At 42.5% G+C, this 15595-nt stretch overlaps 2 protein-coding genes across 2 annotated transcripts; one reads left to right on the top strand and one right to left on the bottom strand.

Moving 5' to 3' along the window:
- Positions 1 to 45: 45 nt before the first annotated feature.
- LOC135503232 (mRNA-capping enzyme-like) lies at positions 46 to 7077 on the bottom strand. Its single transcript, XM_064796701.1, has 15 exons — positions 6986 to 7077; positions 6337 to 6459; positions 5775 to 5884; positions 5255 to 5358; positions 5042 to 5130; positions 4630 to 4845; positions 4264 to 4486; positions 4034 to 4135; positions 3587 to 3722; positions 3214 to 3285; positions 2360 to 2524; positions 2108 to 2179; positions 1858 to 1958; positions 1466 to 1656; positions 46 to 1117 (listed from the first exon to the last, which is right to left on the bottom strand). The coding sequence occupies exons 2-15, from the start codon at positions 6407 to 6409 to the stop codon at positions 975 to 977; spliced, it is 1797 nt and encodes a 598-aa protein (XP_064652771.1). The 5' UTR covers positions 6410 to 6459; positions 6986 to 7077; the 3' UTR covers positions 46 to 974.
- A 216-nt stretch (positions 7078 to 7293) lies between these two features.
- On the top strand, positions 7294 to 15580 carry LOC135503192 (ATP-dependent RNA helicase DDX54-like). Its single transcript, XM_064796638.1, has 17 exons — positions 7294 to 7462; positions 7968 to 8219; positions 8411 to 8599; positions 8826 to 8875; positions 10363 to 10404; positions 10596 to 10875; positions 11106 to 11237; positions 11522 to 11732; positions 11927 to 12058; positions 12243 to 12334; positions 12450 to 12653; positions 12927 to 13118; positions 13299 to 13444; positions 13670 to 13774; positions 13956 to 14069; positions 14351 to 14478; positions 14723 to 15580. The coding sequence occupies exons 1-17, from the start codon at positions 7382 to 7384 to the stop codon at positions 15049 to 15051; spliced, it is 2679 nt and encodes an 892-aa protein (XP_064652708.1). The 5' UTR covers positions 7294 to 7381; the 3' UTR covers positions 15052 to 15580.
- The last annotated feature ends 15 nt before the right edge of the window (positions 15581 to 15595 follow it).

Here is a 15595-nt window from a genome sequence, read left to right as displayed (position 1 = left end):
AATCTTTCGAAAAATAACAACGACAGACCCATCTACAATAATATCTCTTATTATTTACAAACTCTCATACATCATGATAATAATTTAAGCTTAAAAATTTCTGATTTATATGAGCTCTGTTTAACATAAAAGAAATCCATGACCATGTTATGCATGATTAAAGCTATTATACGCTTTAAAAATCGAGCACACTGATTTGCTGAACCTAAAGCAAAATAGCATTTTCTTACATGTATGAAACGTTCTGTGAAATAGATGGTGTAAAATACTGCAACCAACTCTACTTTTCAACTTACCAAGACAATTGAGTTTGAAGGGCCGGCAGAGCATTTGAGGCTAGTATCCACAGGTCCGGCCGACACTGAATATCCCAAGTAAACACGCTTTCTTGAGTACGCCAAGTGGTGACCCTCAGTTACCACAACTCTCGACGTTACCGACGATCTGCACTTGATACCATTCAGTCATTCACTGCAACTTTTCTCGCTAAACCAGGTATACCCTGTTTATCAAGGATAAACCAGGATTGCCTTGGTTTCTAAACAGATGAGAGGTCAGGAAAATGGCACTTGCATTTTGACAAATCTTATGAAAAGGCCAGTTGATCGAACAGCACAGACCTATGTCCAGCCTACTCCCCTGGGAGAAAAATATCAAACTACAAAGGAGTCAAATAAACTGTACAATACAGTGATACATTCCCAGTCAGATACATGTACCGCATACACAAGTAGTGCTTTCTTTCTGAAAAAAGTCCAGCTGCTGCACCCCTTTCAAGGCAATGGCGACAGACGCAAAAGATCAGTATTTTTTTAACAACGGGGATGAACAGGGCTTCAATCACACACACACACCTGATGAGCAGTCCTTGTGAATGACGCATTGTTTTTTTAGGCCATCACACACTGAATCCACAGCTGGGTGCTGAAGTTTGGGAAACACGGAAGTCAATAGTCCAAATATTTCACTCCTCTTCAAGGAAATGGTGGAGGGGGCATTAGATCTCTATCCGTTGAGCTCCCGGGATGAACAGAGGCAGACGGTCTCCATCGGTCCTTCTCGATCATATCGAACAGTAGGTCCTTGGTGACTGGGTGCTGAATACTGTTGCACACAGCTGCAAGAAGAAGAAATTAGATACTCATTGAAATGAAAGCTTGAAACAATATCACCAGTGTAGGCCTAAGGGGCATTCAAAATTTGGTTGAAGCCTGAAGAGAAAATTTCTTGTCTCTCATTGTCTCTTCTTGAATCCCCTCTCTCAAAGGACTAAAAAACAGAAACCTAATAACTGAGTGCCAGTCCTGATCCATCCGAGAAACGAACCGACGACCTCTGGGATATGACCCGGCGCTCTAGCCACTCTGCCACTGATACCCCACAAATACCTAAGCTCTCGGCCCCTACTGAGTCCATCAAAGCCAATATGTTGAAAATATAAACACGACTTTCTAAAGAAACTTACCAACAGCAGTTTTGTAGCCATTTGGAAATGACTTGTCCGTTCGTTCCCGCATAAATTTCCATGTGTTATTCTCCCAAGTACACTCGATGATCTTTTTATCGTATGCTTTTAAATCTCTCGTAACCTTAATTTGTGAGAAAGGACGGTCAAGACTTCCGACGTACAGGTAACCTTTCGTCTCCGGTAACATTCTGTAAGATAAAACAAACACAACCACATCAATGAGGATTCACAGTAATTTGGCACCAAAGGGGGCGCTGATCATAGGGTAAAAACTATCAAAGTGACGTCTGTTATATCTTGTAACATCACACACAAAACAAAATAAGTATGTAGTTTCCAGGATTGTAAATCAAACTGAACAGCAAGCATCCTGAATTGACAAAACCTACCCTGGTCTTTGTTCTCGAGTGATCTGTAACTTGAAGTCGACTGAGTTTAACGTTGGCGGTTTCCACTTCAGGACGTCATCACAGCGACCACATTTATATTTCTGAAGTGAAGAGAAACTCGTTAAGATGCTGATGTTCTTATCCATTGGATTTTGCACAGCCACTCAAAAACAACAAACTGGCCACACTGCTCAACACAGGGCAATGGAGACAGAAAGTGGCTTCAGCACCCAAAGGGTAAAACACTTACATCAGGGACTGGCTGGAATATTAGTCCATCCGTCTCGTGGCTAACTTGTTGGATGAACTTTCCCTCCAGTAACTGAAAGAAAGAGTAAAGCTTGAGGATGCAATGCAGCATGAAAATGAAAGTTTCTTTCCCACTGAAATTTCAACCAATGCAACGTACGACTTCTGAATCAAGTCCCGGGAATCTAAAACCACTAAACCCCCATGTGGAAGCTATGCTAAAATCTCGTTACAGGAATCCCAGCCAACTTACTGCTTTTGATTGTGTCACATCCCAGAAAGGTTTTGCTCGGACACTAAATGCTTCGCGTAGCTTGTCTAATTTTCCCTGTTCTATAGACTTGTATCGCGGGCCAATTATTTCTTTCGTTATGCAAAGGAGACGCCGGTCGAAGTCTGTGCCTGCTACATCCATACCCTGAAATTAAAGAAAAAATCTAATGAGTGCATTCACTTCGTCTGTGGCTGTCAGAGCACACAGCTTGTAGCTAACTACTGCCTGGCCAGAGTTACGCTGAAGAGCTCTGTATTCAGTCAAGTATGTGGTATATCGGTCAGCAGTGCAGCAGGACAGCAGAACAGCAGTCAGAGGTCAAAATATTCTAGTTGTAGCTGAAGAGCTCTGTATTCAGTCAAGTATGTGGTATATCGGTCAGCAGTGCAGCAGGACAGCAGCCAGAGGTCAAAATATTCTAGTTGTAGCTTCCACAATATGTATAACTGTAACTGTTTAGATAGAAAGTATCTCGGAGACAAGCAAGCTTTCATCACAAGCCTTGCAGCAAATGTACAGTGGAACCTTCATGTATTGTACGCGCCGGTCACCGATCCAAAGGTTGACCGCGGTCAACGTTGCTCAACTTCCACTCTGGGGCCAACGCGCCAACCACTGGGCCATAAAGGAATTCCCTCATGGCCGGCGGGTTAAGCCGTGCCATATACCTGGGGGTACTATACACTTCCTTAGTGGATACCCTCTACTGGAGACACTGATATCAAGAGGTAAATCTTGAAGTTACAAAGACGCAATGAAACAGCAGTTTTATGAATACAGCCTGTGCATACCTCAGGTAAATGCAGTTACAACATTTATGAATACGACCCTACCTCAAATCTGACAATGTCATAGATGAGATATCGAGGGACGTCTTTGCCTCCAACATTATCCATGATCATCTCCTGGAAAAGAAGCAGAGGCATGAAATGCATTTTCATTTTGAATATCAGTATAATAAGGTGACGCAATTAAAGCCCACGTTAAAGTTTGTCGCCGACTTTACATTCAAACCTTGAATCCAGAAACATTTTAGTGAAACTAAGATGAGCTGCTCAATACCCATTCACTTGTACACCTGGGTGGAGTGAGGCAAGTCAGACAGAGAGACCTGCCCAAAGTCCACGCCAACTGTAATGTTCGAACCAGGGCCCTCTTCTGAGCAACAAGTCCAAAGCGCCAGGCCCCAAAGGAAGAAATACTCACCCCATCAACTAGAGTGTTTTCAATATTGGCGTTCAGATCCTTCCTTCGAGGAAAAGTCAGACTTGGCACTTGGAATACAGCGTTGTCTCGGTCGATCATGAAAATGCGTCGTGTTCCGTCAATTAGCATCATGTACCTGAAGAGGAGAGGGAAATGATCTGACCAAAAATTTGGTAATTTCAACTTTTTCATATCATTCATCAAGCTCACTTGACCGGCTTAGCAGAAAGGCACAGACCAGACCTAGGTGCGACTGTGAGCCTACGATTCTTCAGCTACCAGCACACAAAGGCACTCCGCCACAAGACTTAGGGTCTTAATCTTCTTCACACCCGAGCCAAGACATCTAGTTGGGAGACTTAGGTTTGGGCCTACATATTAGGTCCACCCTCCCGGTCTCAATCTTAGTACCCAGACCCGTCAGTGCGCTGCGACATAAAACCTCACCTTGTACCATCTGCCTTCCAGCTGACTTTGTATGGCTTTTGCTGTAGAAATTTCATGTTGTCAAGATCCATTGACACCGGCTGCGACCCAGGAAATCCTGACCTGAAGTTTAAACGAGATATCTTTTCAAATATCAAACTTTATAAAATGAAATCTTTCACAGGTATATTTGAAACAGTGTCTAGTTCCCCCTTTAACAACACCATTCACAGCAAGTGATAGAAACTTACCCTTCCCAAGAGCACATTTGTTGACACTTCCTCTGCACCTGGCCCAAGATCGGCTGTTCCGTAATCCGGTGTACTCCCTGCACCGTCCCGTCCATAAACTTTGCGTCTTGCCTCAAGAATTCTTTCCGTCTTCTTTTGGTCGCTGGCTCACCTAATGCGTCGGATGAGCGTTTGTGTCCGATGAGGTTACCATCGTCATCAAGACTACCAGTGTCATCAGATTCTGTAAGAAATCATTGTCAAGATTCGACTTTAATATTTCACGATGCTTACACTATAAACTTTTAACAAAATACTCGAGAAATATTTTTTTAAACCTTGAACTACATTCGTCGGAAAATACAGTGCCAGGAAAGGCTTACATACCTGTGCACCAATCAGGAAGAGGCGGGGCATTCGGTGTGTCCTCTGGGTCGCCGTATCGACGATATAACTCGTCTAAATAGTCTTGCTTATAAATGCCGGGTGGACGAGCCTTTGCGAACAGATTGACAGCAGCGTCGACGCTCCAAGACTGTTTTTCTACTAAATAGGCTATGATGAGGAAGCCTGTTCTGTTGAAGCCATGGGTGCAATGGATACCTGCAACAGGAAAGATTTCTACTGATAATTGTGTCTTTAATTTATACTTCAGAACATTTACTCACTTCTGAATTCTTCAAAACTGACGACGAGTTCTGTTATGGAGTTTTTTTCCTTGCCCTTTGTCACAATTTATTTTTATTCTGGATATATTTTTGATTTTTTTAGGAAGACTCCTCTGCTTGCTACTGCTTACCGATTTGCTGCAGCGGTTTCTGTCTCACAAAATTATCGCACAGTTCCAAAAATGCATTGGTTTGGTCTTCGGAGGGGCATTCGCCGTGCCTGAAAAAACATACCATACAATAACATTATCTTCTGCTGTTTTCATCTGATGCTGATGCTGATCTGATGAAGGACCTAAGGACGCCAAAACCCAAATCAAGCAAGAGAAAAACTGACTACTCACCCTCGACACTGTAACTTAAGGTAACGACACTCTTTCCCTTCGATTCTTCTCTTGTCATAGAACCGTGTTGTATTGGTCAGGTCAATTATCAAACCTATGCGGAGCTGAAATGAAAAATCACAGAAATTTACTGATTTTGAGAGACACTCATCCGTCAGTTTCCTTTTCCCACAATGCAAACATTCCTTAAAATTCCACTTTCGTGGACTGTAAAAATTTCAATAAATGGCTTTTCGTTCCTAGCTCATGTTTTTGGTCCCGTTGAAAAAGAAATCATTTTTTGCACTTTGTCAGCATTTTGAGGTTCATCACTTTCATTTGATTTTACTTCCTGTTGCAGTCATGAACAGGGAAGTCTGTGTTTGGTGTCCCAACGACATTCCTAAAGCTGGAAACTTTGCACCAAAAAAATGTCGCTAACATCGCTTGACAAACCATCGTATCCAAGACCCAGCCAGCGCCACGTAGTGGCAGCCAAAGTTGCGTCAGTAGGCCATTGAGAAGCCTGTAACCCACTCACCTTGGCTGCAGACATTGACAAGAAGAACATGTCAACATCAAATCTATTGGCCTCAGGAATCTGATCATCATAACGGCTGTCCAAGAGCGTCTTAAAGGGAAGAAACTTGGCTGGAAGTGGATGGAGAAGCTCAAATGAATATGAGAGAAGACTACGTTATGGGTATTTACTGGCCTTAAATTCAAAAATTATTACCAGTAGGTCCAATTCTACTATTTTAGGGCAAATTTGACCTTCCTTTGACCATCATATCAAAATACTGGTGGTGATGTCCATCTCTGATCCGAGCGCTCTTCAATTCAAATACCTATGTGTGTTTATTTGAAAAGTTGAGTACAAAGTATCTTTAACGTTCTTACAATACAATACAATACAATACAATACAATAAAGACTTGTAAGGCGCTCAAATCCAGCAATTAAACTGTTCGAGTGCGCCCCCTAGCGAGCAAAGTACTTCTGAAATAGGACCGTCTTTAGAGTGTTCCTGAAAGCAAGGAGTGACTGAGCGTCCCGTAGATTACAGCTTAGAGAGTTCCACAGTTGGGGAGCCAGAAAACTTACCAGCAACCAGTGACCCCTTCCTTGGGCAATCAAGCCATCTAGGTGGGATGGGTAAAGCTTTTCCAGATGCCATTACACTGAACTGACTGCTGATGATAATTGATATCAAAACATCCTCTGAAACTGGAAAAATGACACCAAATTACAAGAGATACTTTCATACCAGGCAGAGGAATCCACTGCTGGCCACAACAAACAAGGTAGGAGCAAACAAAAGACCGCATGGTCGCACACCACATGATCTTTTGTTCGTTGAGCCTATATTTAGGTTTGTTTGGCCGGTGTGCAAGGGATAGTAGTCCTAGGGCTGATAGTCCGTGTAACATAGCCCGCATTGCTAAGGTAAATGTTTTGGTTAGGGTTAGCGGTACAATAGATCATGCTGCTTATTTGGTCAAATACAATACTACCGGACTATGACTCCAGGGTGACTATATCCGCTGTCACACCGGCCCGCAGTGGCTTCCTCCGCCTGGTGTAATTGAGTAAAAGGCCTAGGCCTACATCATGTACATCATGACATCATTATCATACATACAACATACATGCAATGCATCTTCAGAAGTAACAACCTATATTCTGGTGATCGAAGTTTATCTATGACAATAAATGTGGTATCAAATTGTTCCTCGTATTTAAATCTACTTACAGGTTGCAACTAAAGTGAATTTAATTTCACTTTGGACAACTTTGAAGCACTTTTTCTTCGCAAGAGGAACAGCTGGCAAGACGAAAACAAAGATGGCGAAATTGGGAAGTGACGTAGACGATGGGGAAATTCACCATTTCATTTCTATTCAAGGCCTATTTACAAACTTAAAGTACAGTAGTATAAAGTTCATCAATTATAAACGCATTCGATAATAGAGTTGATAAATCTGAGCTCCTAGTTTTAGAGATATTTGTTCTAAATGACCTCTCGTAGTTTCGAGACACCTCGAGATCCAATATGTCAGCGCCCATGAGAAGTCCATGCGCGATTTAGCTTTCATCAATAAAGTCACTAATTACACCCGACAAAACGATATTTTGTAAGAATTTCAGGATGGGAAAAAAGAATGGAAAATCTAGCATCAAGGCCAATAAAAAAATATTTGTTGCACGTGCTGCAGTTCCTGACAAATCGGTATGAAATCATCAATTTTCTCTGTGTACATTTCTCAGTACCATCTAACCATGTGTTAGTGTACAGCCCGTGTACATTTTACATGTACTGTGCATTTCACTGAATATTGAACAGTTCACTTCTCTACAATTCTGACGGCGTGCAATCTCATTTTACAAGCGTCTTATACGCTTCCCTGGCTTGGATGGCTATGGCCTAGCTCAGAAAAATTATTTAGCTCTCATAGCTGCAGTAAATCTAAATCGCGATGTCCCACTAGGGCCTAGGCACTACACTGAGACTGATCACCTCTGTCTGTGTTTGACCAGTTCATGCTGTATGTTGCTCCGCCATTATGTCATCTATTTGTGTGTGCTTCCAAATTGATAACCACGCATCTATCACTATTTCACTTTTTTCAGTTCAAAAGGAAATGGATTTGACTGTGTTCGTTCCTCAGAAATCCGTTCTCAATTCATTCTTCAAGATTCAAGGTTCATTTCTTTACGTCTTTCTTTACTTACAGGACAACACAGAAGAGGTAGACATCTCGGAGCAGCTTGCCAATGATGATGGAGACGACAACGAGTTTGAGCAGGAGAAAAGAGGCAGCGATGACACGAGCGGCGATGAGACAAAAGAGACACGAAAATTGGTGATGCAACAGAACCGAAAGAAGAAGAAGTCTGGAGGTTTCCAATCAATGGGTCTATCTCACCTCGTCTTCAAGGGAGTCATTAGGAAAGGCTACAAGCAGCCAACACCCATTCAGAGGAAGGTCAGCATCTTACCAAAGCCAATTCCTTCATGTTGCCTTCCAAGTGGTCTGCCTTCATGCTTGAAGGCAGTCCTGGTTGGTTGACAGTCTGTCCTTGTACAAGTACCCATACATTTAATCATCCTCATAGGTGTTGGTACCATCTCACTGCATTTTTTCTTAAAGCAAACTGTTAATTCCGTTCCTTTCAGACGATTCCCATCATCATGGATGGTAAAGACATGGTTGCCATGGCGAGGACAGGAAGTGGAAAGACTGCCGCCTTTCTTATCCCGATGTTCGAAAAACTCAAGACGCACACAGCTAAATCGGGTGCCAGAGCAATCATCATGGCTCCAACGAGAGAGTTGGCGCTGCAAACGTTGAAGTTTACGAAGGAGGTGAGAGGACTGATACATTACTTGTGATCATAAGTAGTGCCCAGCTGTTGTGGGATGCAGCAAACTCTCGATACAGCAAATGTTGATATAAAGACAAGAATGAGAAAGTTGTAAAAATTGAACTGATAAGACAGAATTTTTCAGATATGAGTACAGAATTGTCCTAAACTTTCAGACTTTCTAATACTGATCAACATTCTTGTACCAAGTATATTTTCACTTTCAGCTTGGGAAGTTCACCAGTCTCCGAGCTGCGCTGGTCCTCGGTGGAGACAAGTAAGTGTGGATGTTACCCATCAAGAACTGCACTTGGAAAACATATTATGTGCTCATTTATAATTTACCAAGAAATAGATTAAACTTGAGACAAACGGTGTCAGAAATAGAGAGCTTCCCAACAAGTGTTAGTGTCAATAGGTTGCAGCCTGTAATAATGTTTGGGGCCTATTTTTGTGTCGTCTGCTCGCATAGAATTTGCTGTAGAAAATGACGTAAGCTTGATCGTAGTATGATCCACATATCTTGGATAATCTGTGTAAATCCATGATCCACTGCATACTATTTCTCAGTAGTTTCTCCTGTTCATTTGCCTTATTTTTAGCTCACCTCTTAGCAGAGGTGAGCTTATCCCATACCGTGGCGTCCGTCGTCCGTCGTCGTCGTCGTCGTCGTCGTCCGTCGTCGTCCGTCGTCCGTTAGCAGGGCACGTTTCGTAACTGTTAGAGCTATTGAGTTGAAACTTGGTACACATGTACCCTTATGTAATGACACCTTGGAGACCAAGTTTCGGTCCGATTCGTTTTATGGTTTGGCCACCAGGGGGCCAAACGTTAAAAGTGAAAATATGCAATATCTCCCTTAATAGTAGTCGGGAAATTTTGAAAAAAATATGGTAGGTACTTCTAGCAAAGGTGCATCATATATCCTCCGGGTTTTTGATTTGACCTCCTTTTCAAGGTCACAGAGGTCAAATGGTGTAAATTGGCCATTAGGATGTAACGATGGCACGTTTCTAAACTGCAATGACTATTGATACCAAATTTGGTACACATTTACCCCTTAGTCAGGTGATCTCAGGGACCGAAGTTTGGTCCAATATGATTCACCACTTGACCACCAGGTGGCAAAATCCAAAAACCTTAAAAATGTGATTATTCCTTAACTTCTTGCCCGATTGCCACCAATTTGATATCATGGGTACATCTAACCACCATACAGTATATGTCACACAGGTTTTTAATTTGACCTTCTTGTCAAGGTCACAGAGGTCAAATGGCGTAAATTCGCCGTCAGGCCGTAACTATGGCACGTTTCTTAACTGCAATGACTATTGATCACAAATTAAGTACACATGTACCCCTTGGTCAGGTGATCTCAGGTACCGAAGTTTGGTGCGATCTGATTTGCCGTTTGGCCTCCAGGGAGGGGGCCAAATCCTAAATTCTTCAAAATGCCATTATTTCTAGTAATGACTTGCCCGATTGGCACCAATTTTATATCATAGGTACATCTAATTCTAACAACCATTCAATGTGTCACCCGGGTCTTCTTTGATTTGACCTGCTTTTCAAGGTCACATAGGTCGAATGTACTGTAAATTGGCCATTTTGGGGAAATTGTAATTGCTTGGACCTACATCAAACCTAACACTACATGACACAATACCATGCTCTTTATCCATCTTTCCTCCACATGAGGTGAGCACAATGGCCCTGGCCATTTCATTTATTCTAATTTTTGAAAAAAATGTGTGTTATTTCCAGACTTGAAGACCAGTTTGCGGCTCTTCATGAAAACCCCGACATGTAAGTATGTGACATAGATCAAAGGTGATGAAAAGTTTGGCAAGATACTGATGTTAGGAAAGATGCCAACAGATGTTAAAAAGTTAAAAGTTTTGAGTTGAGTCTGATATTAACAGCGATAGAGGTCAAATATCTGTGGTGATAATAAATGGGCGTATCAGCTGGAAATCACGTTCAACTTTTGCTTCCAGCATCATAGCAACCCCGGGACGTTTCCTTCACGTCGTCATGGAAATGGACATGAAGTTGGGATCAGTCGAATACATCGTCTTCGACGAAGCCGACAGACTCTTTGAGATGGGTTTCCAGGAACAGTTAGAAGAGATCATCAAGCGACTCCCCGACTCGAGGCAGACGTTACTGTTCTCTGCTACTCTTCCCAAACTGCTGGTCGAATTCGCCAAGGCCGGTCTCCACGACCCGACACTCATTCGTTTGGATGTTGACACCAAACTCAGTGAAAATCTCCAGGTGCGTAAAATTGATTTTCTACGACAACTGACATCTCCCGAGACATAAAGCAGATGAAACCTCTCCAGGCTCTTTCTCAGAAGCTTAGTTTTGGATGGAGAAAATATGACAAACTTTTGATTTTTGGTGGACAGTGTTGCCTCCGTTTTTAGATGAATATTTGATTAAGTTTTTGGGCGATTTCTATGTTGCGCCTCTTTATATAATCTAATTTAACCTTAAAATTCCAGATGGCGTTCTTTCAATGTCGTGCTGATGATAAACCAGGGTTGCTACTGCATCTGCTCCTGAACGTCATATCGCCAAAGTCGCAGACTGTCATCTTCGCCGCAACGAAACATCATGTTGAGTTCTTGAATATGGTATGTATTGTACAAACTTGACCAGTATGATTGATAACTCTCTTCATGTCTTTTGTTTGGATAAGGTCTGTTGTTTGCTTTGATATCCTTAGGACCCTTCGTGCCCTAGGTGGCACATGGGGCATTCCCCAGGGTCCTCCACTCAAGTCTGTTGGCTGCTCGCTGTCTGGCTGCCTCCCACGTTAGGCCCTTCTCTTGAAGTTCTTGCTTTGATATAGGCACCAGGAACATGACAGAGCTGATTCTCAAAATTTATTATTTTTCAATTTGTGATTTTGTTATAGTTACTGAAAGAAGCTGGTATCAGCTGCACCTATATCTACAGTGCCCTCCATCCAACGGCGAGAAAAATCAGCGTGGCCAAGTTTCAGAAGAAGCAAACAATGGTGCTAATAGTTACGGATCTTGCCGCTAGGGGGATTGACATCCCGATGTTGGACAACGTCATAAATTATCACTTTCCGGGGAAACCCAAGTTGTTCGTTCACAGAGTCGGTGAGTGGTTGAGATGTTCTTTTGTCGGAAATCCGTGCAAAATGATTTTTTTTTTAATTTGTTGAATTTAGATGACTTTCTGCCTAAACCTGTAAGACATAAGCCAAGAAATTCAGCAGCAAAAGCGGAATTAAACCAACTGCCAAATGAAACAGATCATGAAATTAAATATATTAAGATATTTGTCTTCACAGGTCGTGTTGCCCGAGCGGGTCGCAGCGGGACGGCATATTCCTTAATCTCACCGGACGAGATACCCTACGTTCTGGATCTTCATCTCTTCCTTGGCCGACCCATGAAGTATGCGACAGCCAAGAGTAAAAAAGGTCAGGTTCAAAGTCTATATTGGTCTTGTTGAGGACATGATGTTATATTCTTCTTTGAGCATTCCACAACACGTTTGTTCCTAAAACTCGAAATTTGATGTATGAGCACTTTTGGACAGTGTCATCTGTGGGAATATCACTTAACAAGACATAAGTGCTAATACGATCAATGATGTTCTTTCAGATGAGGATGGCGTTTATGGCCGCGTCCCGCAGTCCGTAATGGACGATGAAGACGAGAATGTGAAGAAATATATAGCAAGCAGCAGCGATCTGGTAAGTTAGAAATATAATCTTATTGAAGTTATTTTCAAAGGTGGCAATGCTAGTTGTACAAAGTGTCATGTGTATATTCTGTTTTTGATAATTCTCCGTTTTTTCTCTTCCGCAGAAAGGTCAATTCAGCGTGGCCGAGAAAGCCATGAAGCAATATCAACGCTCACGGCCTGCGCCCTCTAACGAGTCAGTCAAGCGCATGAAGGAACAGAAGCAGAATCTTATCTCGATGCACCCGCTGTTTGGAGATTTGGATATTGAGGCAGAAGAATGTAGAGCTAAGTTACTGGACTCAATGAAGAAGTACAGGCCTGGCAATGTGAGTACGATAGAATGTCCCATGGCAGACATCCCTGTTAGAGATTTTGTCTTTCTATTCAGTTTTACCTCTGTGGTACGGACACCTCTGAAGGACAGCACTTGTAAGTCCTGAGGGATTCCCAATGATAGAGGATATGCTAAAATTGACTTCTAACAAAAATTGTTTGCTGTGATCTTGTGTGACAACAATAGAAGAGGATGAATAGGTTGGTAGACATTTCGTGGAATCACTCACAGTTACTTTTTCACCAGAATATTTTGTTGTTTTCAGACAGTCTTCGAAATCAGCACCACCAGTAAAAGCACGGCATTCGACGTTATGAAAATGAAGCGAGATATGCATCAAGGCGCCATCGAAGGGCGGAAAAACAAACTAAAGGATCGGGCCGATAAAGAAGAAGAGGAAGTGATTCGTGGAGCGGGGATTATCACGGCGGAGATGAGCTCGGAGAATGATTTACAGGTAAGTAGCTTGAAGAACTGATCAGGTCGTGATTTTGACAAACTGGGCCTGTGACGGGGGCTTCTTCTTAAGACACCCTTGCACATTCTGCAAGACTGTTCCCTGTGCCAGCCTAGCAACTCTTGTGATGTTCAGCTTTGCGGAGTAACCCATCCCAATGTCTTTTCATTCTTATTTCAGGATGTGTTCAAACGTGTCGTCGCCCCAAAGGCTTCGAAGTACGAATATGAAGAGACTTATAAAAAGCAGGGAAAGAAGAGAAAACCTGTGAGGGATGAAGAATTCTACCTGCCGTACCGGCCCAAGGATTTTGATTCGGAGAAAGGGTGAGCGCGATACCGTCAACCGCAAACTTTTCGCCCCATTTCATGTTGTTTTTGCTGAATACAAAATTTCATTTGGTTCTGCCAATCTGAAAACACTTTTGCACATATTGCCAGGACAAAATTTAAGTCCTTTGTTACTGATGCCAGACATTTTATGCCGCTGTTCTCAAAATCCTCAATTTGTGGGTGCTTTCTCATCATGATACAGTTTCAATTCTCTTCCAGTCTGAGTCTTAGCGATGGTTTCCATCAGCAGAGCCAGAATGCCGTACTCGACATTACGGGTGATGATGCGGACGAAATGCGGAAGCAGCAAAAACAGATCAGATGGTAAGATGTGACGAGAAAATGGATGATCTGAAGGGAAAAAGATTTACCCAAGTTTTCATCCAATAGGATAATTGAATGTCACTGCAACACAAAATGTCCTGTTTGCGGGCCACCCTTTATTGTTAATCAAATAAATCCCACCATTGGCTTCACTATCTAATCCTCACCATATCTTCTTCAGGGACCGAAAGCGCAAGAAATTTGTCGACATCACAGGTCAGGATGGGCCGGCCAATAAGAAGAAGATTAGGACAGAGAGTGGCGTGTGGATCCCAGCGACATATAAATCTAATATGTATCCTTTTATCAGAAAAATTTTGGCACCGAATGAGTGCACGACTTTCAAATTGAAGGAAGTTGTGCACGGGTCGGTACCTGGTTGATGGTACAGTAGGGACAGCAACCCCAGTCCCAAGGGTGTCCCCAATGGAGAGATTCTACTGTATTTGAGAGAGATCAACCCCTGGATGTGTCGAATAGTGCAGTCATGTCGAACATCCAACCTCATCATCGGACTATGTTTGGTTTGCAGGGTAGTTTTTGGTGGAATGTGTTTTTCCTTGACCGTGACCTCAGTTATAAAGAATGGGTTAAGAAGACAAAGACCGGAGAGCAGGAGAGAGACGACGATGACGCTGACCGGAAGTCGCAGCGGTCGCAGCGAGGATTCCAGGTGATGGGAGGTGGAAATAGTGGAAGAAAAGGTAACTTTCCGTTGGTAGTCTGATTCAGGAATGAGAAGTTTCCGCGGCCTCCTGTATTGCGGGAGATCAGTGGCATAATGGTTAGGGTGCTTGGCTCATAATCAAGAGGTTCTGGGCTCAGCACTGAAGGATCAACGCTGTTTCATGTTCGCGTCCTTAAGCTAGGCACCAGTCTATTGCTTCTCTTCATTTTTTTTGTTATTTTGGTGCTTATGTTCATTTCTTCTAAATCCTTATTGTTCAGGTTTCCACCAGGGTGGCAAGGGGTTCAAGAAGAAAGACACAGATGATATGAAAAGTCAGGGAAGGAGGGCAAAGAAATATGAAATGAAATCGACAGAGCACATTGCGAAACAGAGACTGAAGAAGGAGGCTGTGCAGAACTTTATGAAAAAACGCGAAGTTATGCGACAGAAACGGAAAGCTTCGTTCCATGGAAAAGGAAGTAAATCGTCTTTCGGAGGGAAAGGGGGGAAATCTTCGTTCGGAGGGAAATCTTCGTTCGGAGGGAAAGGACAGAAATCATCTGGGGGTGGTAAAGGAAAACCTTCGTTTGGGAAAAAGAAAAGATAGGAGTGACCGACTGTGCTGAACAAATGTGTCAGTGAATATGAAATGCACATGTCTGCGTAGTTGATTTCAGTCCACAGCGCTTGCGCGTCTGGAGTTAATCAGGATTGATAATTACGATCTTCCCATTGACCAGGTGCAGGAAAATTGCAGATACATTGGGTGATATGAATAAAGACTATCAAATGCTTTTATCTAAAACTCCATGTACAATTACACTTGGCCTTTCTGTACAAAATTGAAGTAAAAGCATTTGCTAGCCTTTATTCATATCACCCATTGATTCGTTTGACATTTAAGTGGATTAAGTTCGAAAGAGTCTATTGGTTAGACCGGTAGTTCTGTTGTGAAAGTGACCAGTTCCTTGTTTGAAATGGGATGGGAGGGCTTAAATGAGAGTTGCCTGTCCACTTCTGTAAGATCCTATCCAGCGGATGACCAATTTGGCTTATTGTTCAAGTCCAGTCTTTCATATCAAGCTCAACACTATGGATCAGCTTGAGGTCGGCTGGTATATAAAAGTAACTCAAATGAAATATTGTTAAAA

This window comes from Lineus longissimus, chromosome 19 (assembly GCF_910592395.1).
Source record: "Lineus longissimus chromosome 19, tnLinLong1.2, whole genome shotgun sequence".
In the NCBI taxonomy this organism is placed as follows: Eukaryota; Metazoa; Nemertea; class Pilidiophora; order Heteronemertea; family Lineidae; genus Lineus; species Lineus longissimus.
The sequence above is the reverse complement of the archived record's forward strand: the minus strand, read 5'-3'. Positions and strand labels throughout refer to the sequence as shown.